General features: G+C 42.7%; 1 protein-coding gene across 1 annotated transcript in view; it reads right to left on the reverse strand.

The window, feature by feature from the left end:
* grin2ba (glutamate receptor, ionotropic, N-methyl D-aspartate 2B, genome duplicate a) overlaps nucleotides 1-25,111 on the reverse strand; it is a 130,257-nt gene that overhangs the window by 78,391 nt on the left and 26,755 nt on the right. Inside the window, exon 3 of the mRNA XM_030735879.1 lies at nucleotides 19,728-20,366. Within this exon, the coding sequence (XP_030591739.1) occupies nucleotides 19,728-20,366 (639 nt within the window). The remainder of the gene's footprint in view (nucleotides 1-19,727; nucleotides 20,367-25,111) is intronic.

Consider the following 25,111-nt stretch of genomic DNA (forward strand, 5'->3'; position numbering starts at 1 on the left):
AGCTGCAATTAATGTATGTAGCATAATATCAGTTAAATGGCCAATAAAGATACTAGATTACTTGGAATGGTAAAAGTAATGGAACATGCTTTACTGGGAATAGGGAACAGATTGAGAAAGTTGAAACAGTTTGCTAGATGTACTGCTGAGTTAAGAAAGGGATGGAAAATATGTTGCATATAAATGGACACCAATCTGACCTTAATACTGACTGTTTAAGTGAATGAAAAAAAATGAACTGCACCAATACTTTAAGCAGTTTAAAACCAATTCAACAGGAAGGGAGGGGAAGGAGCGCTGGAGACAGGCATCTGACAGGCATCTGTGGCAAACGATGCCCTCACTGCCCTCCAGCAGCATAAAACTGCACTATCCCAAACACACAAAAAGATTTGACATGATGGATTCACATTTAGCAGTCTTTGCACTTGTGGCCTTTTAGTGTTTTTCTTTGCCTTACTGTTTTTCCTCACATGCTCATTTTTACATGAACGTCCAGCCCATTTAAATTCTCTGTCCCATTCCCAAAATCTTTCAGTCTTATCCCTCTGTCTACCTCCCCACACACACACACACACCCCAATCCACCTTCCTTCACGCTCAGAGAGTTTTTACCTCACATAAAATTCCACTCTCACCCCTCTTTTCACTCTCTCTCTCACACATCCTGTATTCCCCTTGTCAGTCCGTCCCCTCGCTCTTTCATGTACATGCAAACCTCTCGTCAGGCGTCAGCTGCTGTCCTGTCAGATTTAGGGGGAGACAGGTGGAGGAGAGAGACGGAGAGAGGGAGGAATGAGGAAAGAGGACAGAGAGGGCGAGGGAGGCTCATAAAGAGAGAGAGAGAGAGACGGTGACAAAGTGAGAGAAGGCTGAGGGAGGGAGCGAAATACTTCTAATTCACAGAGACGGGCTGCGTTTCCGTGGCAACGTGGTTTCCATCGTAACAGCCCTGCTAAGGATGCCATTAGTTGGGAACAAAAAAGAATGCCGCTCGACGCTTGTTTGGAGCACACAAACACACACATACATTCAGAGAGCACAATAATGCACACAAAACACAACTGTTTCCTGCATGCATTTTTTTACATTTATGCTACACAAATAAAACATTCAGAAGCACTCAAGATTTACACCCACATGCACACACCCACCCACACAACGTTTCATCCCCCCCCTATTCAACTCACAACACACATCCTGCTGCCACTTCCCCAGTGCCCACACAGGAGTGAATACAGACATATATTAATCTATCTCACACCTGCAACCAGTCCTGCTGTGCCTCCTAAAAGTCTTTCCACCACTTTGAGCCGCCATGCTGTGGGGGGGCCTCCATATTCTGCACCGTGGACTTGTTTTTTTTTTTTTTTTAAAACGCTGCTAAAGGAATGTTTGATACACATGTTGTGCACATTGTTGACCTTAAACACACATTTAAGCCTTCAGCTGGTTCTTTTATCAAAAGAAACACACAAGAAAGCTTTTACATTTGTAAGTCGCCAGCGTACCGAGCAGACAGACACCAGTGAGGAGTGTGAAGGTCAAAGCAGCAGCGCTAAGACCGCAAGAGAAACGTGTTCCTACCTCCAATATTCGACTCTAATAGAGAAGCAGAATAAATAGGAGTCAGACAGAAAATGGTTTTCTTTAGTATTCAGAAGACAAGTGGATAGTTTGTTATACAGAAGGCATGCTGCTGACCCTTTGCATCGCCACTCAGCGATGCTCAACAGCATCTCGAAATGACTGACAGGACAAAGGGGCCGAGAGGAGGATGCAATGCAAGCAAGGCTTCTGACCTTTTTAACGTTGATTTATAAAACCTACAACTGAGTCACTGAGTCACTGAGTTATCTTGTTAATTGTCATCTCTAATTTAGAATGCTAACTTAATTAAAATTTTTTAAAAAATCAAGCTAAAGTAAAAAAAAAACCTATGTGGTGTGATGCCATTAAAATGTGCACTGTGCAAAACTCTCCTCTCTAAACCCTGATACAAGACAGCATATTGATATTACTGTAGGCAGCAGGCATGTTGCTCACTCTCTGCCCTGCTCCAGGGCATCAGAGATAATAACCCAGTTTCCACTGCAGGGCCGAATAGCCAAACAGAACTTGTTCGTAATCTGCTGCATGTCAGTGAAATTCCATCTCCAAATACACTGTGATTTGTTTTGGTCCTTATTGCCAAAGGAGATCAAACAGACAAATGTTTAAAACAGTCCCATTCCAAAATGAAACTGAAAAAAACAAAACAAAAAAAAACTGGCAAGCGCTTTTAAAGTAATGGCATGAAAATAAAACATGACAGGGGTTACTATCAGTTACTAGAGCACTCTGAAATGAAATCCCTGCACTGTAAATCTGGCTACGCTATTACATTTACATTTAATCATGCGCCCTCCAATCTTGTGATGGAAAAGTGATTGAAGAATCGCTGGCTACAGGTTCAATTACTCGTGAAAATATGCTTGAACGGGCCAGAACAAATAGTAGACCGATATTGCGAGGGTATCTGCAGTGGGCTTAATGTAATCAGAGGAATGATACTGAGAATCATGATGTTGCCATCAGTATAGGAAGCAGCTCGTTCCCAAACCTCAGCATTGCTTTGGGGCATGGGTGATGTTGTTTGCCCCCATACAAGCATGCACTGTTCCCATACAGAGCCGCAGAGCAATGAAACTGTTTAGATCCATGTAGGTCAGGTGAAATCTGATGTACAGTGATGAGGAGGAACTAAAAGGACCCTTTGGAAGTTTCAGTTGTGAAATCACTGTATTGTATTGTATTGTCATTGCCCACAATGAATTAAACTGTATAAAAACAGTGTAGTTCGGCAAACAAAAACAACAAAAGATAGCTGCAGTAAAGAGTTAGCAAACAGTCCATCAGTCAAACAAAGCCAGCAACATCTGAGCTGTTGGTGAGCGCTACATTTATATATAATAAAAACAAATATTTGGAGCTTGCAATTTAAAGGAAGAATCTGCCGTGGCATGCATAAAAGAGACATCAAGAGGCAGATCATTAAGAGTTGTTGAATTGCAATAAAGGCGGAGAAAGTTAGAAAAATGCATCTCAGAGATTTTAGATACTGATCAGCCCACAGGTGCACAAACTGTCTATAACAGAGATGATTACATTTTATTGGCTCTCAAATAAAAGGAAAAATAAATATAAGCACAGCACAAAACTGCTCAGTGAGTTAAATTTAAAAAAAAGCACAGGTTAACAGATTGGGGCTGGATAAAATCTGTCTTTATTACTCTTCCAGTCACAGATGAGGTGGCCTCCTTGAAAATCCACAAGATATACTGAAGAAGCTAAGGTTGAGCATGTGGCACAAAAAAGGCTTCATACAATACCAACATGAAACTTTCCTCCATACAGTGAAGGGAGCATTGAGTGATTGAATGATGGAGGTGCTTTGCTGCATCTGGGCAGCTCGCCATCAGTGTTTATGAAGGTATGTCAAGCTGTTTTCACACATGCGCTGCAGAACTTCTGTAGAAGAGCTGAGCATAGAGCTCTTAATAGTCTGGTGAATTCACGGCTAGCGACTACCCAGCCAGCCCTCTCACCTAAACCAGAGTGGATTTCCAGTGCTGAAAAAAGCAGCTGAAGCAGACCCTCTCCTGCTGCGTGCTGCATGTAAGAAAGGACAGCTCTGGACAGTGACCTGACCTGATCCTCCTGCAGGGTTCAGCTTTGCAGGATTATTTCAGGGTGTCTGTCTGCCACCTAAAGCTCTGTAGAAGTTGGCTGATACACCAGGACAATAACCCAAGGAAGTAAATCTTGTGTAGGATCACTCTGACCGAAGAAAATTGGAGTGGCTCCACCAGAGCCCAGAGATGCTGTGGAATTATCTCGAGAAAGACATTCACAGCAGATATCCTAACAACGTGGCTGAGCTGAAGCAGTTTTCTAAAGGAAAAGTTATTGCTAAAATGCTTTTAGTTGTTGCTGCCAAAGAGGCTCGCCTGTTTATTAAACCCAAGGGTCCACTTACTCTTTCCACTACCACTGTGGATCTGTATGTGTGTGCTTGAGCACACTGCCTTTGTTAGTACTTGGGACCCTTACGTAGATCTGATCACAAATTAGAACCACCACAGACGCCACTGTAATACACATACTGTGCACACAAAGGCCTATATGAGAAGAGATGCTGCTGCTTTCAAAATCACCGTTGGTGCATGAGTGGTGCGTGAGCTGCTCATGCGAGGTAAAGAGTTTCCGGCGTGTTTGTGTGAACTGCGTGTTTCATGATTTCATCTGTCACCGGCACAAACATTTGTGTTGACGCAGTTGATGCTACCAGCTAAGTCAGCAAGAAGAACTGCAGAAGAAATTATCTTGGTTAAAAAAAAAAAAAAAATGAGCAGCGCTAAAACAGAAAGCATGAGTAGTCTTCTTGATAACAGAAAATCCTTCAGGGTGCAACACCAAAAAAGAAGCAATGCTTGCGCCCAGTGATAGCTGAGTGGTTAAGTCAGTCACCCCTGAAGCCTGGCGCGTCCCCTCGCTGACCTTGGATCAAATGCTGCTAAAACACCCTCTTTTCTGTTATACTCGCTGCTTTTTAGTCTTAAGAAACAAAAATCACAGCGTTAATGAAACATATAACAATTATGATTTTCAAAATGCTAGTGAGGCAGCAATGCTCATTAGCATTTTAAGGTTAAAAAAAAAAAAAGAATATGCAAGAGGTGAGCATAACAAAAATATCACACTGAAAAAGAACTTCGAAGTGAGTCAATCACCGACAGCAGAACACCTACACAGAAGAAAGGGCGATTTTAATTAGCTGAGTGAGTTTTAAAAGGCATCTGACACTCCACATATTAATATGGATGCCTGAAAGACATAAAATTCAACTAACTATAGACAAAGGGGAAAAAAATCATCCTCCAAAATAGCCTCAAAGTCCACCTGACACCAGCAAAGCTTGACAAATTAAGAAATTAATACCACAAGTCAGTTTCTCAAATTGAGGTTAATTAACAGACTGTGAGAGGCTGTGGCTGCTGGCTTCACTGACTGCAGACATTTTGGATCTTCCAAAATTTGCATTAAGAAGAGATGGTCTGGTATAGAAAGAGAGACACTGATTATTTGTAGCTGCTGTTAATAAACAGAGGAATTTTAACTGCAGCCCTGTAACAGTACGAAGAAGAAGAATAAGCTCTACATGCACAACCTCCAACCTCAACAAATCCACTGTCCACTGCAGGCACATACACATGTTGAATGTAGATGTTATTCTCCCACAACAGGAGGATGCTACACTCTGTATTTGTACCTCGGGGCTTAAAAATAATGTTAAAGATCTATAATGCACAGGCAGCCATCTTGAGGGAATCATCTGGTGTTATATAACAGCAGAGGCATATGTCTGTGTGACTGCTGTTTTGTACCTCGAGGTGAAAGCAAGTTTGAAGACGATAATGGCCTTGATACCAAGTGGTTTCAGGAGCAGAGGAGGAGATATTTCACCACACTGGAACTTTAGCAAGCACAGAGAAACACAGATTTAAAAAAAAAACTCAGAAGTTGGACTGCAGCAATACAAGGACATGTGAATCTCTGGAGATAAAATATGACCCTTCTGTTCATTTACTTTCCGTGAATCAATTCTTTAACTCAGGCCACCTTAATTTTTTAAATAATACACATGGTCACATAAATCATGTTGTACAAGGAGCAAGATCTGATCATACGAGAGGATACAAACTTGGTTCTGGGTCGGGTTTTTTCAGACTCTTATCTCTGTTGCTGGCATCACTTCCTGAGATAAAAGTTCAGCAACAGTCTGCTGCAGCATCTACGATGATGCCCACATGCTGTAGGTAGGTGCTACTATCAACTGGCCCTCATCCAGAACAAGGAGATAATACAACACAGACTTGATGCTATTGCTTCCACATTCCTATCGAACAAAATAACCTTGGCATGAGTAACAGCACAATGCAAAGAGTCTGCTAGTACAGTGTCAGCTGTGATTCTGTGCAAGAGCCTCACACCACAAAGATTACGGTGCCATAAACTTCAGACGTGCGTAATGGACCATTAATTGCTGCAAAAACACAGTTAAAATGTGTTTAATCTGAAAACTACACTTTAAAAAAGCCCATTGGGTTCATAAATACAGGCTTATGGTTTAGGCTCCTGCATGTGTATGGGATTGTTTTTGTTGTTGCTGATGTGCTAGTTGATGTCCTAGTACACAGCGTTCTTTTTATTAGCATATTGCATTGTATAAAAGCCCCCCCTCCGTGCCCGGCCGTCTCATGCCAATAAAAGTCTATTAAGCCTGTTTGACTTTGGTAATGCAAATCAGCCTTCAGAGGAGACGAGAGGAGCTCTGGTCCACCCAAGAAGCGCCTGACACTGATGTGACGGAGAACTAATGCAAATAACTTAATGCCCGGTGGGGGTTGTTTTTTTGCGATAATGATAACTTCTGATACCGAACGTGCAGATGCGTGCCTTCTTCTCCAGTGCTTGTTATTTGCACGACTTGAGGTTTTTAATGTGTTGACAGCTGGTTTTCAGTCAGAACCATAACCGATTGTAGCAAGAAGTCTTCACCATGCACCAACATCCACATACAGGAAGTTCCTATAGAGCTGAATTTAATTTGTAAACTCCTCTGCTTTAAGTTATCCTGCTTTCTGACGGAAAGACTTAAACAAGGAGGGAACATCCTTGGGACTGGGAAAATTCTGTGGTTATCCTGTGACTGCATTTAATTTTTTAGTTTTGCTGTCAGACACCGATTGCAAGCACTTACAGCTATCAGGGGTTGAGCGTGCAAAGCCCTCGACCTCTGTGCAACAATTTGGTAGCTGCAAGTACTTGCAGTCGGTGTCCAACAGCAAAAAAATAAAAATGACTTTCTATGACAAGGTGAAATAAAATGCTGGAAGTTGTCACCTCATACATACATATGTCACTGGGTGCCATAAGCTCGAGTCTCTGTGCTGGTTTTGCAGTTGAAATAGGTCAGGGTGACAGAGTGTACCACTAGGATGTAGCGTCAATTCGTGTGACTCCCGTCATATTTAAGTATCCTGATTCCAGTGACTTCAAGTTTTTAAAGTGCAGTTATTTTTTTCAGTAAATTCATTTTCATTGTCACATCTGAGTCTGAACATTTTCGCAAAATTGCATCTCAAAAAGTTCCGGAGTACGGTGAATCGTTTTAGTAATTCCAATACAGAAAGATGCCTGTGTCTATCGATTATCAATGCAAGGCTGGGGATAATACCCCAAGCGTATTCATGATGCGCTGGCAGTCTAGGCCTTCACATTGTGCTGATGGGCTCCACAAAGTGAGCAATATACATGCTGGAGGTGTATTTTTCCTCTCGGAGTATTGTCTATTTATCACGTCTGACTCATATATCTGTGTACTGTATCTGTAAATGTGTTTGTATGGACGCTGAAGGCCGGGCAGATTGCCTGCCGGTCGACGTGCTAGGACGAACTGCAGGGTTGTGGGTAAATGCGGCGAGACAGAGGGAGTGAAGACTAAAGAGGAGGTGGTGTTTGCTGTAATTTAGGAGAACAAGGGAGGGGATGGGCAATATTTACATTCATCACAGGAGCTTGCTTCGCTTCAATTCACATGACGTGCGAAAGTGAGAGAGGGGCAGGAGAGCACCAGAGCAGTTGAGATAAAAAAAAAAAAAAAAAAAAAACAGAGAGGGAGCGATGCAGCGAGACAGAATGGGGTTGAGCAAAAAGATCTTTTTTGTGTTTCTTGTTTTTGTTTTGTTTTTTTTAGGAAAAATTCTACCCCACAAATGCTTTAGTGGAGAAGCAGCTATAAATACAAGGCACCAGGTTTTCAAAAGTGAGCAAATATGATATTGTTTACAGTCAAACACTGCATTTTTATTTGTAATTATCCAAAGTACAGGCAAAGTACTGTTTTCTGTGGCCCTTTGAGGAGTCTTAAACAAACGGCACAAAAAAGAAAAAAGCGGACTTAAGAAAATGAGTTTGCTCCTGTGATTTCATTATGTGCAAACTCCCATCTGAGCACAGACTTCTATTTATTTACTGCAATGGTTACATTCACTGCGTGGCTGCATTTCTCTACCCGTGATCCACCTGGATGTTGCAGTGCACAGCCAGGGTCTGGCCTGCTTTCCCACCTGGCACCCATCTCAGGCTGAAAACCTCGTGCGCTAACAAGGGGGCAGCTCAGACAGAAACTCCCTCTGACACCCAAAGAGATTGGATTGTCACAACTTGTGCGCATGCGTGAAATTTTTTGCACTTGTCAAAGACCCCCGTGTTTCGGGAATACGTGAGCTCGGACGGTTGTGAACGTGGAGGAAGGGGAAGTAAAGTAAGCATGAGCACGAAAGGCAAGGGTGTCCAGCCTGAATAATTTTTACACTGCGGGTCAGCAGGAACACATCTGAGCATATTGCTCTGATGCACAGGCTGCTGAGTGCATCTGCAGCTGTGCACGTGTGTGTATGTGTGTGTCACAGCATGTGGTTCTGATGACGGCCAGCTTGGCTCAGCACTGGTGAGTAATTGAGCGAGCACACTGTGGTGTTACGCCTTTCTTGTTCCACGTCCCTGCCTCTTGCCTCTCCACTACTTACCCCCCCTTTATCCCTCTATCTGCATTTCTCTCCCCCTCTAATACCCTAATTTTGTTTATTTCCTCCTCATCCACTGATACACAGCTTGTAACAGAGGAGGCCCAGTGTGAACGGACGCTGCAAAGGTGAATGGCAGAACCTGTAAACTAAATAAATGATCAGAAAGAGGCAGGAGGGAAACTTGAGTTAAAAGTGTCTGCACTGGCACACGGGTGATAACATTTGAATTTATTAACTACGTGCAATGCTGTGTTCATATTCTGTTATTGTTCCATAAAATTCTATTGTACACATAAATGAATCCAAGCAAACTGTAATTAAAAATAAAATTGACTTAGTGATGTCGTATGGATTCTTTTCATTTATGACCAATGTAGCATGACCAATACCCACAATAGAGCTAATTTATTGTGAATACATTTGCTATCATCTGGTATGCATTATTATTGGAAATGGTCTTGTAGTATTATCTGTGATGATCTAGCATGATGAGTTTTTAACCCAAAGAAAAGGTTTTTTTTTTTCTTTTTACTTCCCTTTCTCTCCTGGATGGTTGAGCTTGTCATTTATAACAATGTTGGGTTTTCACCTTATAATACAAACTGCCTTAAGATGACTGTTGCTGCAATTTGGTGCAACATAAATAAAAGTAAACTGAACACGAGTGCCGGTTTAGCTCACAAGTTGAGCAGGCGACCATATGCCACAAAGCTGAGTGCTGCGGCCCGGGATTGATTCTGACCCGAGGCCCTTTGCTGCATGCCTTCCCCCCACACTCTCTTGCCCTGCTTTCCTGTCTGTCTACACTGTGCTCTCAAAAAAGGGTGGAAAAAATATTGATTTAATTTAATGGAAATATATGCTCCATGTTCTCCGTGTTTCCTCTCGCTCATATCCAAAGCACCTTGAAGACAGACTTGCTGAAGTTGTGGAGGATTTGAGCGCTGACATGACCAGACAAGCAGTGTGACTCACACAGAGTGATCCTCCTATCTCAGACTGTACCTCTCAGCTCGCAGACTCTGAAACCAAGTCGCTACTGAATAAACAGACCTCAAGTGCCATGTTCAGCTGCCGTTTCATTTTGTTCTTGCACCTTGTCGCGATGCCGAAAACCACTTAGAATGAGTCCAGAAACTGACACACAGTTTAAAAAAGGGTGAATATTCATGACCATGCTCATAAATATTTATATTTACAAAAAGAAATTACTATTATTTATCTTGTTTTGAGGCTTGTTTGTTTTTTGTTTATTTTTTTTTTAAGTTAAGCATGATCCATATATATCTCAAGAATTACATAAAAATGAATGGCTTGTCTAAAAACATGATGCAGGATAAAGGCACATGATTTCCATCTCAAACCTTTCTAACAGATTGGGAAACATGTTTTGATTCAGAGTCACTGAAAAAAAAATGCACTGAATGTTTTTGTTTTTGTGCAATAAAATTTGGCTAAATCTGACCAAGTAGTACAAACTAAAATCTAATTCACAGGCTGCCAAGTTTTCCAGCGCTCGTGCGTGCTTCCAGTAGATAAACTCATGAGGCAAAACCGATTTGCAAATGTTAAAATCCTACTCGTGCCACCTTTGATTGACACTCTGAACAGTGCCATGAACAATCAGTGAAGTGAACTTGCTCAGCTGGGAGATGCTGTTAACAGGGCTGTCTCATAACCCGTCACCGGGAAGAGTAGCAGAGGTTTATGACCGGACAGATGTAAATAGGGTCATGTTAAGTGTTACAGCGGAAGCAGTAAGGTGCAGCACTTTATTCCTCCTCTCCATATGTACTATGTTTTTCTATACTATTCTCTATACTATAGAAAAGCACTGACTCATCTCAGCCTATGAATAGATAGAGGTCCATTCCCTTTCCACCTCTGTATCAGGGCAGAGGCAGTTAATGATAAGGCTAATAGGAGTCCCAGCAAAGGGCTGGTGTAAGGTCCACAAGAGGATAAGAGGGAAGGATGGAGGTTGGAGAAGGGGCGGATAAGAAAGGAGGAGTTGCTTGTAGGTCCTGGTGGTAGTGGTAGGGTATAGTGGGAAAAGGGTGGAGGACTGGATTTTTTGCATCTAGAGGAAGGAGAGGCACAGGTGTAGAGGCAGTAGTCATAAAAGTACAAAGGGATAGAAGATGTGGCTGAGGCAGGTTGTCTAGAGGGAGGGCTGGTACTGAGACAAAGGTGTGGTCCCATACCAGAGGGACAGAGAGTGAAAATTAAGAAAAAAGAGGCCAAGCGAGGAGGGAAAGAGAGGGGAGGGGTGAGACTGAGACAATGCCTAAACCTGAGAGGAGGTAAAGAAAAAGGAGGTGAGGGATTGATGAACTGTTCAGATTTAATGCAGCATTCCTGATAAATTTTGCTCAGCTCTACTGGCACCTGAGAACAGGAAGAGGTGAGGGAGTGACAAGGCCTGAAAAACAGGGAGCAAGGAAGGTGGATTAACCTGTACATCTACTGTCAATCTGTCTGTCTAACTCACGAGCTGCCACAGGACAAAACAGACCATCTACAATAATCCAATTTCACAAACAGAGAGGAAAAAGTAAAACGGCAGTTCATCATCCAAGATGTAGAAAAAATAATATATACGTTTTTTTTTTTGGTTGTTTTGTTTGTTTATAATATCAATCTTCAGGTATCAAAAGTTAAAAATGACAAACAGAATGTAAGAGTGCAGTTCAGACAGGGTAAGGTGTAGAATGAAAAGTTATGGAGCAAGTTTAAAAATGGCCACATTCTAAATGGTCGAAGTAAATTGAGACCAACAGGGTTAGAAAATAGGACACATAAATTTAGGACTCTCGATATTTTTTACTACCTCTTCCTGTCTCCCTCTCTTGCTCGAGGAAAGGAAAGGGGAACACAAACACACACACACACACACACAAAGTGAGCTGTCACAATTTCTAAACCAGGACAATGAGAAGGTAAGAGCAGACTAGTGAGGGGACATTTCCGAGCAGAAATTTAGAAAACTTTCTATAGTTTTGGAGTGATCCTCCTCAGTGTAAAGCTTGCCATTTTAGGTAAAGCTGTTCCCCAAACTTTGGGAGTAAATGAGGAAGATGAGGGGGAATGAGGGAACAGATGCTAAAAAGGACAGGAAGAGGGGAAAAAAAGCAGGTAAGTAAAAACAGAGAGCTACACGAGGGACCTTCAAAATAAAGCAGGAAAAATCTGAACAAATAAACTCAAACAGACAAACATGAAGGCACTTCCAGGGAGAATACAAACAGCACAGGAAAAAGGAAAACACAGAGAAACACAGGGGTAAAGCCAATAAACATGACAAAGATGTGTTATTATTTATGTTAATTAGTCTCAAGCATTAATAGTTTGTTTTTCTGTATTTACAGCTTTTATATATGCGTTCAGTGAGTATTTTTGTGGGACAGTAAAAAAACAAACAAAAAAAACAAAAAAAAAGTACAATCTGAAAAAAAAGCCAAGTTCCAGATAAAGAAATTTCCCAGTCATCCGTTTGCAATTGAAAGCAGCCATTTGGGACATTGTGAGAGGCACACAGACAGTAAATCAGCAGAGATGCACCTGGGGATGAAACCCAAAAAAAAAAAAATATTAAAGAGAACATATCTGGGATGAAAGGAGAGATCAGAAAGCTGCTACAAGGGGTTCACTGTGCTTTGCTGGACACAACAAAAATCCACAAATGAATTAAACAATTAAAGACGCGACTGAGAGACTGGAACAGAGAGAGACAGATGGGGAAAAGGGAAGAGAAATACAAACAGACAAAGAGAAACTCAGAGAGGGAGAGACATCAGGCAGAGGAACACTCATTTTTTAATTCTCTTATCATTTACAAATTGCTCCTAATTGCGTCTATGTTTTAGCGAGGACGCGGTGCTGCCAAGCCGAACAGCACATTACATTAATAGAGTACAGGACCTCGGTGATTGCTACAACAATAGGTGCTATTGTAGGACATTAATTGGGAATATAAATGCAGAAACGTTTATGTTTAACCCCCCCCCTGGATAAAAACCTCAAGAGGCCACGGTGACTGCTCAGAAAATGATGCCTAAACAAGTTTGTTTCTTTGCAACCAAACATTTAAAAGCCCCGTAGGGTAAACATAAATACAGAGAATGAAGGGAACGTGTTTTTTTCTTTTTTTTTTTTTTTGGGGGGGGGGGGGGGGGGGGGGGGGGGGGTCATTAATTGCTCCACTGAATTCACCCTTGCACTGTGATTAAATGGTTCAACTGACTTACTCGCACACTCCACAGCAATTACACCTGGACGCGGTTCAACATCAGCCTGGTTCCTCTGAACACAAAGACACACAAACAGGGACAGCTGGGCTCACACACAAAATTGCTCCCTCTCTCCTCTTACAAAAGGCTCGGACACCCACGGGCAAATGACCACGTTTGAAACGATGAAAAGCCTGAATTATTTGGGCAAAAGTTAATTGATCGCATCCTGCTGTTTTGCTCCTGAAGAAAGATGGCAGTTGCACAATAGATTTCAGGGAACAGATTTGTTTGTGTGCCGGAGCCCCCGAGTGCCCGTGCATCCCTGTTGATGCTTTGTGTGTATGCGGCGGTGACGCTGCAGCTGCAATTTGCTGTGGAGCCAGTTTAGAGTTTCTTAGAATAGCTGTTTAATATGCATGCATTAATTGGCCTTGCAACACATGTCTTACTGTACATTTATTAAAAAAAAAAAAAGAACAACAACACGTGTGTCAGCATGTGCCTGCCTGTGGCTCCTTTTGTGTCCTCCTGCATAGGTCTGCATGTGTGCAAATGTTGTTCATATTATATTAGAGTTTCCCTCCAGTAATCGGGGTTGGCTGCTTTCCTTTTTTGCCATTAATTGCTGATGATCCTATAGTTAAATCCTATGCACAAGTGGATGCTATCTCTCTCCTAATCTACAACAGCAGCCTCCTCTCTTGGATTAGTTTGCTATTCTTGTTGTGTAGCGGCCCTGGGGTGATTGGTGACAACTACAGCTATTTGTACCACTACAAAGCTATACCTTCTAGACAAGCTGAGGAAAATAGCTCCCCATGTCTTGATAATATGAGCATTAGCCAAAGCTTTAGATCATGCTGATTACTGCAGTCCGATAGATACTGTGGTGTTACAACAAGCAGGGTGGTGCTGGAAATTACTACTGACAAAGGACTGGCAGCTACAGTGACGTTGGCTAGGTACCGAAGCACACAAAGCCGCATAAACACACAGATGCCTATAGACTCACACACATTTAAACTGTTGGATCAGTCGCTCTGTTTTCTCTCCCTTCTTTATCTTATCCTGTCTTTCACAGGTGTGGGGACAGCTGTGCTCCATCAGTCTTCTTCTCCCGTACTCCTCTATCCAGGCATAGGCAGCTTCTCTTTTTTGCTGGATAGATGGTAATACCGCTGCTGCAAACAGGTCTCCGTTCCCCTCTCCCTCTCTTTTCTCAGTCATGCACTCAGAGCACTCATCCTCTTACTTACCGCCAAACCCTGCCTCCCTCACTGATCTTATTCATTGATATAGATGTGAGTGTCTTGATGCATGCTGAATAATCCAGGTAAGTAAAGTTGATTCTGTTCTGGACACAATGTTTCCAGTGGAAGAAACGTTTCATTCATCACTCATTTAAGTGACCTCTTCAGTCCCAGCTGACTGCAGGTCCGCAGGACTAGAGGAAGAGGAGAAAAGGGCTCTGATATCCTGTCCTGGAACACCACTGAGCCATTGGTTCAGGTATGTGGACAACACCTGGGTAAAAATCTACTCTCAGGACATACCACAATTCACTGATCACATTTACTTGGTGGAAAAACACATAAAGTTCACCAGGGAGGGACCAAGGCATACAGATCAGTATTTTTAAGGTTTGGCTCTCATCATCCGCTGAAGCACAAATTGGATGTCATCAGGACACTACAACACAGAACGAACACCATCCCCGCAGACACAGAGACCAGGGAAGCAGGAGAACATCATATCAAAGAGGCCCTGAGTAAATGTGGTTATCTCAGCTGAGCATTTGTCAAAGCTGGGAAGGCGCCTAAAGAAAGCTCCAGGTGATTCAGAAGAGACGAAGAACGTCCGCTGCTTAAGCGAAAACCTTTAGTGATCCTGTACGTGTCAGGAGTACCGGAACACGCATTTTTCAAAACGTCACATTAGGTGGCTTTCAAACACCAAAACACGCTATGCCAAAAATTGGTCCACCCCAAGGATCGGGTTCCTCCGCACAACCTGAGCCATATAGCGTACACAGTAGAGTGCCACGAGGACTGCTGTGGATTATAAATCAGGGAAACCAAACAATCTCTGACTAAGTGAATGGCATAACGAGAAGAGCGACCTCGTCAGGATAGGACCTACAGTTGAATGGCTACTCCTTCAGTGATGCAAATGTGCACATCCAGGACAGGAGGGTACACTGGCTGAGCAAGAAGTCAAGGAGGACATTTGTGTGAAAAAGGAATGACTATCGCTGAACTGAGGTGGGTGCCTAAGGGTATTTCTCTCACCATCTTACAGTGCTGTGCAGCCATTCACCAACTCTCTTTGAATACTACTAATAGCCTACTAAAAGCACTTAGATGGAGAAGTGCGTGCATGATTGTGTGTGAATTGGTGAACGAAGACACGTTGTATAAAAGAGGCACTTTGAGCTTTCACGTAGAGTAGAAAAGTGTTACAGTATATAAGAACCAGTCCATTTACCATAAGGTTGGGGAAACCTGCGGTCAGCTGAGACTGAAGAAGTCACTGGGATGAGTGATGAAACTTTCTCCCACTGAAAACGCTGCATCCAGATGAACAGAATCAACCTTCAGGGAGATGCGAGGGCCCTTTGCCTTCATCCATCTCTCACCCTTCCCCTCCTCCTCCGCCGTCTTCTTCGTTTCTTACTAATATGGAGCCCCCTGGATTCCTCCTTCCATGCCTTCCATCTATTTAACTCCAGTCCTTTCGTGCTCACACAAGTTCAATTTTGTTAAAGTAATGCCATTTCCCACTAAGAACTATACCCAGAGAAGCAAAGAATGTGGTAGCTGTAGTCCCACTTTTTTATTCATTGAGTAACTCCTTCACTTTGTTCCCAGTTTTTGGCTCGTTGCAGATGTTAAAAGAGATGACAGAGAGACAGATGTGTTGCACACGCTATTGTTGTTAACTTTGGATTTTTTTTCGGTAGTGATCATTGACTTTATGGGGTTCAGCATCAAAACTGGGGTATTGACTTCTTGGATAAGGTTTTACTACAATTAACTGCACATTAAGCCATGATATTATTCAGATAATTGCATTAAAAATGCTCTAAAAAAGTTCAGTGACTCAAAGCAGGGGTGAAGCATATCAAAGTAGCTTTAGAGACTAAAATAGCTTTTTGTACATGCACCAGGCTGCAAAAACATGTTTATTTCTGCTCTAAGCCCTTGTCCACATGTACACGGGTATTTTGGTACATGCAGCTTTTTCTATGCATCTTGGCCTTCAGTCCGCATGTAAATGGCATTTTAGGTCACTGAAAATGCAGCTTTTGAAAAACAATGTTCACAAGCTCTGTTTCTGCGTACACAGGAGAGTTTGTGTTGCAACATCAAAGATCTGCACTGTTATCGCTTTTTTTGATGTCAGGCCCAGCGCTGTGTTATAGTCTGCAAGCTTGTGACTGGCTCACATTTCTATCAAGTCAGGGTTATATCTCCACTGTTGCTTTTTTGTGGATTGGATAGTTTTTCAAAAAATTTTTTAAAGAATACCCATGCACATGTGGATGCAACCTAAAGTTGGGCATTTGCACCACAGGTAGTATAAAAGATGGACCTAACTACCATAATGTCACCTGCTGGTTACTGAAGTCCCAGTGTGAAGCCTCGAGGTGCGCATTTCTGCCATTGGCATTTTGGTTGCAAAAAAATGGATTTGCTGGCGTAACACTCACACTGTGAAACCACAGTGTGAGGTTTCATACCACATAGTATGACCAAGATTAACAAAACAGACTTAATTTTTCAATCAATATGGCCCAAAAAGAAAGCCATTTTCCCATAGACTTTTTGCAATCATAGCTATCGTCATCTGGTGGTCTTCAGCTAGAATGAAGGTTTTTAGGCACTTCCGCATTGGTATCATTTTCCAATCCAGAAGCTACAATCATGTTTTATGCTCTCTGTGACTTTATTATGCGAATCTATGAGAATCTGCTAACTTTTGGAGTCACTCTCAAGGGGAAATTTGAGGAAGTGCAGATTCTGCCTCTTCTGCATCAGTTTTTGCCCTCAAAGGTCACTCCATCATAATGATACTGCTTTGTGTTTCATTACTAATACACTCATGCATATGTGAAAAAGATACAACATTTTTCCGAAAAGGATTCAACTTGACTCTTCACACTTTCTCCACTGCAGAGTGCACATTTTATGGAATTATCTTGTACCAGTCTTGAAAACTCTTCTCTTCAGCACACACTAAAACCCAAAACACCGCATTCTCCACCTTCTGTGTCGTTTCCCGTTATCATCTTCCCTTGGATGTGTAATGAAAAAGGAGGAGTTATCATGTCAACTGTAATAGCCGCATTTGGCCTTCAGTCTTGGCGGATGCACTCATTTGTGCATGTCCGCGTGTGTCTGCGTGTGTGTGTGTGTGTGTGTGATGATGAGAGACCCTAAGATAAATGCCTCATACTCCAATCCCAATTTCCCAATCTTTGTCAGTCCATTTCCTTGAGATGCTTTCTCAGAAAAAAAAACATACACACAAATACCAAAACCCAATTTTTCTTAAGCTCTATAACTCTGCCTTTCATTTTATCTTCCACACTTACTCTTTATCACATTTCTCCATCTCAGCTGTCCATGAGGAAGAAAAGTTCTCTCCTTCTTCCTCTCTCTTTATCTCTCTCAGCACCTACCACTCACTTTTAGAGGCAGCCCCCCTTTCCTCCCAGTCTGAATGGTGTTAAACTATGTCTACTTTTCTGCCCTCTAGCCTCATCTGCCCGTCACGTCTACAGGCAGCCCCATCTGAACCCCACCTGATCCACTCAAAGATGAATTTGCCCCACTCAGTCTCATTTTCCACTCACTAGCTCAGTTTCTCTATTTTTACCCATGTATTTTGCATTCTCCCGCTCGCTCTCTCTCTCTCCCGCCTTCTGATCCTTCTCTGCCGTACTTTCGTCACTCTGCTGTCTCAGCCCATTAGGCAGACACAAATCCGTTTGGAGGCTGAGCCTGAGCACAACCCTGTCCCTCCTGACTCTCCTGGACCTCAGCGCAGCCAGTAGGAAGCTCTCGAGGGAGGTAGTCTCTGGCTTGCGTTTGGGGAAATCCATTTAATCCTTTTCCACAAAACGCTGCTCTTTTCCTGCTGCCTGGTGCACTTACGGCACGTGGACTTAATGAACAATACTGTTCCCGCGCACACACAAACACACATACTCACACAGGCCCACTCCTTCTTTCTCCTAGATCTTCTTCAGCCTGCATCTTTCCATTCAGTAAAACATAATTTTACACACATTTTAACATATAATGCAGCTCTCCGTACAGTAGGAGGACAGTTGGATTTATATGTTTTGTTTTTTTTTTTAATAAAATGTGGTTAGTGGGGTTGGGGGTTAAGAGAGACCAAGAGGAAAGAGAGGACATAAAGTGGAAGAGGAATGTGTATGTACGAGTAGCAGTCTCCACAGTCTCCGGTTTTAAATGGGAGTGGACGGTTCGCTGCCACTTCGCTCCTTAGAGCTCTAATGAGAAGGAACAGAGAGAAGAGTTACAGTGGTGGCCGCTGGCCTCAGCGTGTCACTGCTGCTCACGTCTCTGCTGGTGCAACGACCTGTTGCCATCAGAGGGTACGCGGACAAACTGGAGGATGACTACATGAAGACATGGACGGCAGAGATAAGACTGAGACTCCAGGTTTCACTTTCCTTGCATGGATCTACACTTTTTCCTTAACTGATTTTCATTATTTTTTTTATTTTTTTTTACAGCTACTGCCAAATGAATGAGCTGATTTTGAGAAGCGGCATCCAAACCCAGATCCCAGGCGGACACAGATAAAGCAGCAGCAGATTGTTTTATCCCATTAGGCAGGGCGTAGTAAACAGGCAGAGATCTAGCTCTCTTTTCTGGTGCAATCTCCAGCTGATCCTGTCACTGGCATCAGCTCTGCTGGCGCTTTGTCTTTCAAGTGAGGCACCCCAGCTTAGCATGTCTGTCTGTCTGCCTGTCTGCCTGCCTGTCTGTCTGTCTGTCTGCCCATCTGCTAACAAGAAATAGGAAAGTGGTGGAGGAAGAGTTGAGAAGTCTTCTCTCTTTTATCTGGGCTTAATAAAAAAAGGCCATGAAAGTGCAATAAAGTGCATTATTTAATTTTGAAGTCACAAAACCACAAGTTATATCTCTTGTAAAAATGAGATTTACATACACTGCTGTGAAAAGAGGTGATGCCTTTAATACAAGTGGACCATGACTCTAAACCTTACTGTGTTTGGGAGAAAAATGGACTCTTCTGGAAAGAAATGTAAATTGTTTTTCATGCGTGTCAATCGGATTTTTTTTATTTTTACTCCTACTGCCAAATACAAAATCACATATTTTGATAGCAGAGTTTTAGGGTTGGGGTTACTTTTGATCACCAGTGTGAGCAATGTGTGTAGCAAAGTCTAGAGACTTTAAATCCAGCTTGTGTTGATTGGAAAACCTAATCAGTCCTTGACAAGATTTCACAGAGGAAGCAGCAGGACAAGCATGATTGACAGCAGCCAATCGAAATGAAATCCAGCTGAGATTTAAGGTTAGAGTGAGGACTGGCCTTGCGAGAAGAAAACAGCATTACATTCTCCACTAGAGTGGCAGTTTGATAAGTTGTCTGCGCTGGTCACCCAATAACAAGACAAGAATTAAAATGGAGGTGTAAATGTGGTTTGGCATAATTGTTTTTTACTGACAGCCATTGATTCAAAACATCAATGACAGACCAGCATTTAATATTAAGACACCACCTACACATAATTCCTCACACAGTTGCTGTAAATGGTGCTAATTCCTCGCTACAAAAGCTGTCCTTTTGTGTGGACGTGACCTACCTTGGCAGCCATGATCATGGAGGAGCCCCCACGTACTCCGAGAATGGGGATATGGGTCTGGGCTGAAATGAAGTCTAGGATCTGGGCGATGGCCTCTTGGTCAGTGTCATCCCCAAACACAACGCCCTGCAGCCAGTGCTCTGTCATTAGGTCACAGATGCTCTTGATAATGCTTTTAGGGTCCGTCTCATTCATGGTCAGCACTTCAACATTTGGCGCCATGTGAAGGAAGTCCTCCTTCTCTCTGGCCCCAGCCAGCGCCACTTCACTGGAGTTGCCCACCAAGACGACAGCGATGCTGAGGCCACGCAAGATGTTGGGCAGGGCCATGTGGTGGGGAGGAGGCTGAGGGATGGGAATGTAATGGCCACCACCGCCTCCTCCGCCGGGCTTCTCTCTCCGTGAGTGGCAGGCCGGGGGCAGGTGGAGAAGGCATAGCAGCAGGAGAAGGAAAGACAGGCAGAGAGAGGAACCGGTGCGGCAGTGGAGCGATGGTGGCGGGGGTGGATGCAGGGTTCCGACCCGTTCGTGCTCCTGAGCAACCGAGGGGGTGCCAGAGCAGGCCCTGGCATGGCCGTAAGCTGAGGAGCAGCCACGGCATCCGCAGACAGGCATGGTGTAGGAGTGGGAGAGTAATACCTGGAGAGACAGGGAGGAGGAGAAAGAGGTGGAGATAGAAAAGAAAAAAAGAAGTAGGCAGAGATTTGACAAAGCAAGATGAGAGAGAAGAAGAAAAAAAGGGAAGGAGAGATGGAGAGATACAAACAGAGGTTAACAAATGAGATGCCAATCTCAGGCATAACACAAGGCTATATGCATCATATTAAGCGCAAATTTTAATGGCAATTCAAAGAAATGGGGCACAGAAGGAAGAGAAAGAATAAGAAAAATGTAACTTTAAAAGAAAAGAACAGAGACAAGAGATGAGGTCAAATTTTTGGTATGGATGCGCCAATCTGATATTTGGGTCAGACAGCAACTCAGAGAGCTAGACTGTGTAGCATGACAGCAGGGACCAATCTACTCAGTTCAGTTCATACAGTTCTGTGTCTACTGCATGCATCAGCAGCAGTTCACAGTTACTAGTAGGGAAGTTAATATACAGAACTGTGCAAATGTTTTGAGTCACCCCTCATTTCTTTATATATTGCTTGGAAAATGGGAAACAGGTGCAGTGATTTATTGAAATGTGCAAACATGGAAATGGCAGCTTTCTGCTAATTTCTTTAAGTAGTCTTCAGGAATAGTTCTCCAGGCTTCTTGAAGGACATTCAAAGCTCTTCTTTGGATGTTTCTGCCTTTTGTTCTGTTTTCTGTCAAGATGATCCCACACTTCTTCAATAATGTTGAGGTCCAGGCTCTGGGGAGAACAATCCATGATTGATAATTTTCAGTTTTATTTTTCTATCCAGGTATGATTTTACTGCATTGGCAGTGTGTTTGGGATCACTGTCATGCTGACAAATGAAGCTGTTGCCAATCAGATGCTTTCCACATGATATTTGATGGTGGATAAAACTCTGATGGTACTTTTCTGGGTTCATAATTACATCAATTTTGGCAAGAACTCGAACACCACTGACTGAAATGCAGCTCCAAACCATCACAGAGTCTCCACTGTGTTTTACTGATGATTGTAGGCACTCACCGTTGTGCCTCTCTCCCGACCTCCTCTATACATATTGACGACAATTTGAACCAAAAATTTCAAATTCAGATTCAGCACTCCATCAGACCTGTTGTCACTGATTTTCAGTCCAGTTCTTGTGTAACATGGCATACCTCAGCCTTTTCTCCCTGTCTCCCTTCCTAAAGAATGGCTTCTTCACAGTCACCCTTCCACTGAGACCATTTCTGATGAGACTTCAATGAACAGTAGATGGATCAACTGAAGAGCTAGATGCCCCTCTCAGATCCTGTGTCAGGTTTTTCCTATTTCTTAATATGAATGGCTTTCAGACACCGTTCATCTGCTGTAGATATTTAGGCCTGCCACTTCTTCTTCTGTCCAGTTTCCTCAAAGTTTTTAAGGACACACTGAAAACCAGATCAAGATATGCCAAGTTTTCAGCTAATAGCTCTTATTTTTTCATAGATTCAACTAAAGAAAAGGGAAGAAATTATGTGTTTTTGTGACAGGCTGCTAGAAACAAAGTGCCTAAAGATACCATTTAAAATTGGTTCTTTGCTAAGTTGTCTGTACCCAGGGCGATGGGGGTTCATCCCTTGAGTTTGGTGCCTTTATTATACTTGAATAATTCATAGGTCAGTGTTAAGAAGCTTAACAAACAAAAAAACATTCCTCTGAAAATGGTCAGTGTAGCACTAAAGCCTATGGTCAGTCCCAAAACACACACAACAGCAACACCGGGTTGTATGTCGCAGCACTCTTTATTGTGTTCTTGTTTTGTAACTTTTACATGCGTGCCAGTCGTCCACCTCAGCTCAGCTCAAATCCTCCCTCCTCCTGCCAGCTACTGTGTAAAAAGACAAGAACACACACAATCAAACCCTGCACATCCCCCCGACGCCCCTCTCAGAACCCACTGCCCCACCTCTCCCCTGCAGCCGTGCCCCGAACCACACCCCGCTGCCACAGTCAGCTACAAGGACTGAACTGAAAATGAGTGAAAAAGTAGCCAATGTCCAAAGAAAAATTCTGAAAGAGCTTCAGAAAGCCCGGAGAACTGTTGCTCAAGACCACTTTAAAACATTACAAGAAAGTCTGGCTCCTTGGAAACATAGAGATAAAGAAATGAGGGGTAGCTCAAGACTTTTGCACAGTACTCTAGAATGGAGGAAGCTGACAGTGAAGAGTCCAACAATTTAGAGGTATTTCACACTTGCTACACTAAAAATTTCTGTTTATTTGGAGTAGTTTGTGACTTTAACTCCAAACTGGGCTCAAGTGAGCTGACATGACTAAAAATGTCTTATTATGTTACTTTAGGTTTAATACCTGTTAGGAAGCTTTTATTATACTAATGCTACCATAAAGCATTGTCATCAACTCAATTAAAAGGCTTTTTACGCTTCACCTGTGGATCCATTGCCAGTGTTTGAGGACGTGAACGAACATCCAAACTGAGAGCAGAGAAAGGAGAAACTGGTGCTGCCGTAAATGACAGCAAAGCAAGACTCTCACACTGAGCTGGAATCAAATAAGTACAAATGAAATAAGGCAAATAACATGAATACGGTTTTTGATCTTTGGTCATTTTTCATGTATTATTAAGTCCGCCAAGGAGGTTATGTTTTTGGTCGCGTTGGTTTGTTTGTCTGTTTGTCTGTCTGTTTGTTTGTCAGCAGGATTACTCCAAAAGTTATGAACGGATTTTGATGAAATTTTGTGGAGTGGTTGGAAATGACAAGAGGAAGAAGCGATTAAATTTTGATCTGGATCCAGGAATTTTTTTAAGGATTCTTCACTATTGCGGGATAGGGAGTTATTGTTGTCTGGGAAAGATGAAAGATTATTTCACAGTATTTAGATACACGTATTACAGCGTCACTGTAAACCCTATGGCCTTGGCGGAGGTTTGCGCTGAGTGCTTCTAGTTTTATTAATAAATTTGGTAAATATATTCTTGGATGTATTCATTTAAAGTAAAACATTGTCTGCAAGCCTAATGTTACCTTACTCGTGAACTATCTGTACGAGTACTGCTACTGCAGAAGATGTGTATCTCTAATTTTTGCCACATTAATAGTTTATAGACTACAATACTACTATAAAGTACTACAGTACCACAATACCTGGATTCATTTTATATTTAATCTGCTTATTGTATCATGTTAGATTTAGATTTATTGACCTTTTCATTTTGTTTGTATTTTGTGTTTCTTATCTTATCTGAAACATCCACAGTGCCCCTGTAGCGCTGCCTCCTCTCACACACTCACAGTGCTGTTCATTGTTGTCATGGTACGGCTTTGTTATATTTATCTTTAGAAAATATCTAATTAAAAAAGTCCATATTTTTTCAGGGTTTTGCATCAAAATGCCAGTATGAACAGTAACAGAGATATGTATGACATGAGTACAGTTTAGATGTTTTAAGTATAATCTCACAAGCATCAATTATTTATGTGGACTCCTGAAGCAGCACTATAGTATACAGAAGATATAAACTCTCCCTCCAGATGAAACGCCTGAGAGTGCAGCAGAGGGAAGGAAGGAGGGAAGAACAAAGCAAGCAAACTCAAAAGACATAAAGGGCAGATGGAGGAAAAGATGGCTCCTTGCCGACTTCAGCTGACTGACTAACTGTCTGGAGCAAGATGATTGACACACCGACCCAAGATGAGGACGAACTGACTGAAGCAGAAATTGATTAAGGAATTGACGGCAAAGGTGCTCGGAGCAACTCGCAAGGCTTTCATATGATACCTGCCCTCCTCACTCAACCCCTATTGGCCTAGTTTAGCACTCTCAGCCGTCTGCTGTCCATCCCTCCATCCTTTCACCTGCCTCCCACCTGCTACTTGACCGTATCTCTCTCCCCTGCTGTCAGACTCCCTCTTCTCTGCGCATTATTTATAGAGCTTTTCATTAACGAAGATGCAGAGGGCCAGGTGAGCAACTGAAGAGAAGGAAAAGAGAGAAATCAGCAAGATCCAGAAATGATAAGAGGAGAGGTGAAAAGACAGCAGCAACACAGCTGGAGATAAAGCCAGACATGAAAAAGAAGCTCTCTGAGAAGATGTCTGTGTTCCCTGCATGTTTACATCTGAGTGAGTGGGAGAGCATGTGTCCTCTCGAGTCTATCAGCATATAGCTGGGTGTAGGTGTAACGGTCGGAGGGAATAGATGCTCACTTTGGTTTCGTAGGCAGAGATACCCAGGGCGATGGGGGTGTAGTTTCTCATAAACTTGCTTCTGAGTGGTGTATTGTGTGCATCTCTTGTACATGACTGCCGTTAACGAGGCAGAGGGAAGGTACAAAGAAGAACAAAAACACTAAAACAATGCAAAGCTGACAGCCAATAAGACAGGAAATGACAGAGAGGAAGGGGGAGATTGAAAGAGGGATAAAGGGATGTATGCAGAGATGACAGAACAACTTCTTTAGCTGAAACTAATTGCTGGAGGTTCGTCAGCGCTAATTACGGGTCCCTGTGTTAATAGTCAACTGCACACCACTCTCCAGGAAGGACTGAGAAGTGGGAGGGAAGGAACGAGGGAGGGCTGATAAGAGGCTCGCGTAAAGAAAAGAAGAGGAGGAGGGCGGGCAAAGGAAACGAAAGAGAGGCAGAGTGTAAACGAAGGAGGACCTTGGTGAGAAGCAAAAAAGATTTTTTGATTTTTTTTTAAAAGCAGAAGGGAGAAGAAGAGAGGAGCAAGAGAGAGAGAAAGATTAGAGAGAGGGATGGAGGAGAAGAGG

The sequence above is a fragment of the Archocentrus centrarchus genome, chromosome 8, assembly GCF_007364275.1.
Source record: "Archocentrus centrarchus isolate MPI-CPG fArcCen1 chromosome 8, fArcCen1, whole genome shotgun sequence".
Classification (NCBI taxonomy): domain Eukaryota; kingdom Metazoa; phylum Chordata; class Actinopteri; order Cichliformes; family Cichlidae; genus Archocentrus; species Archocentrus centrarchus.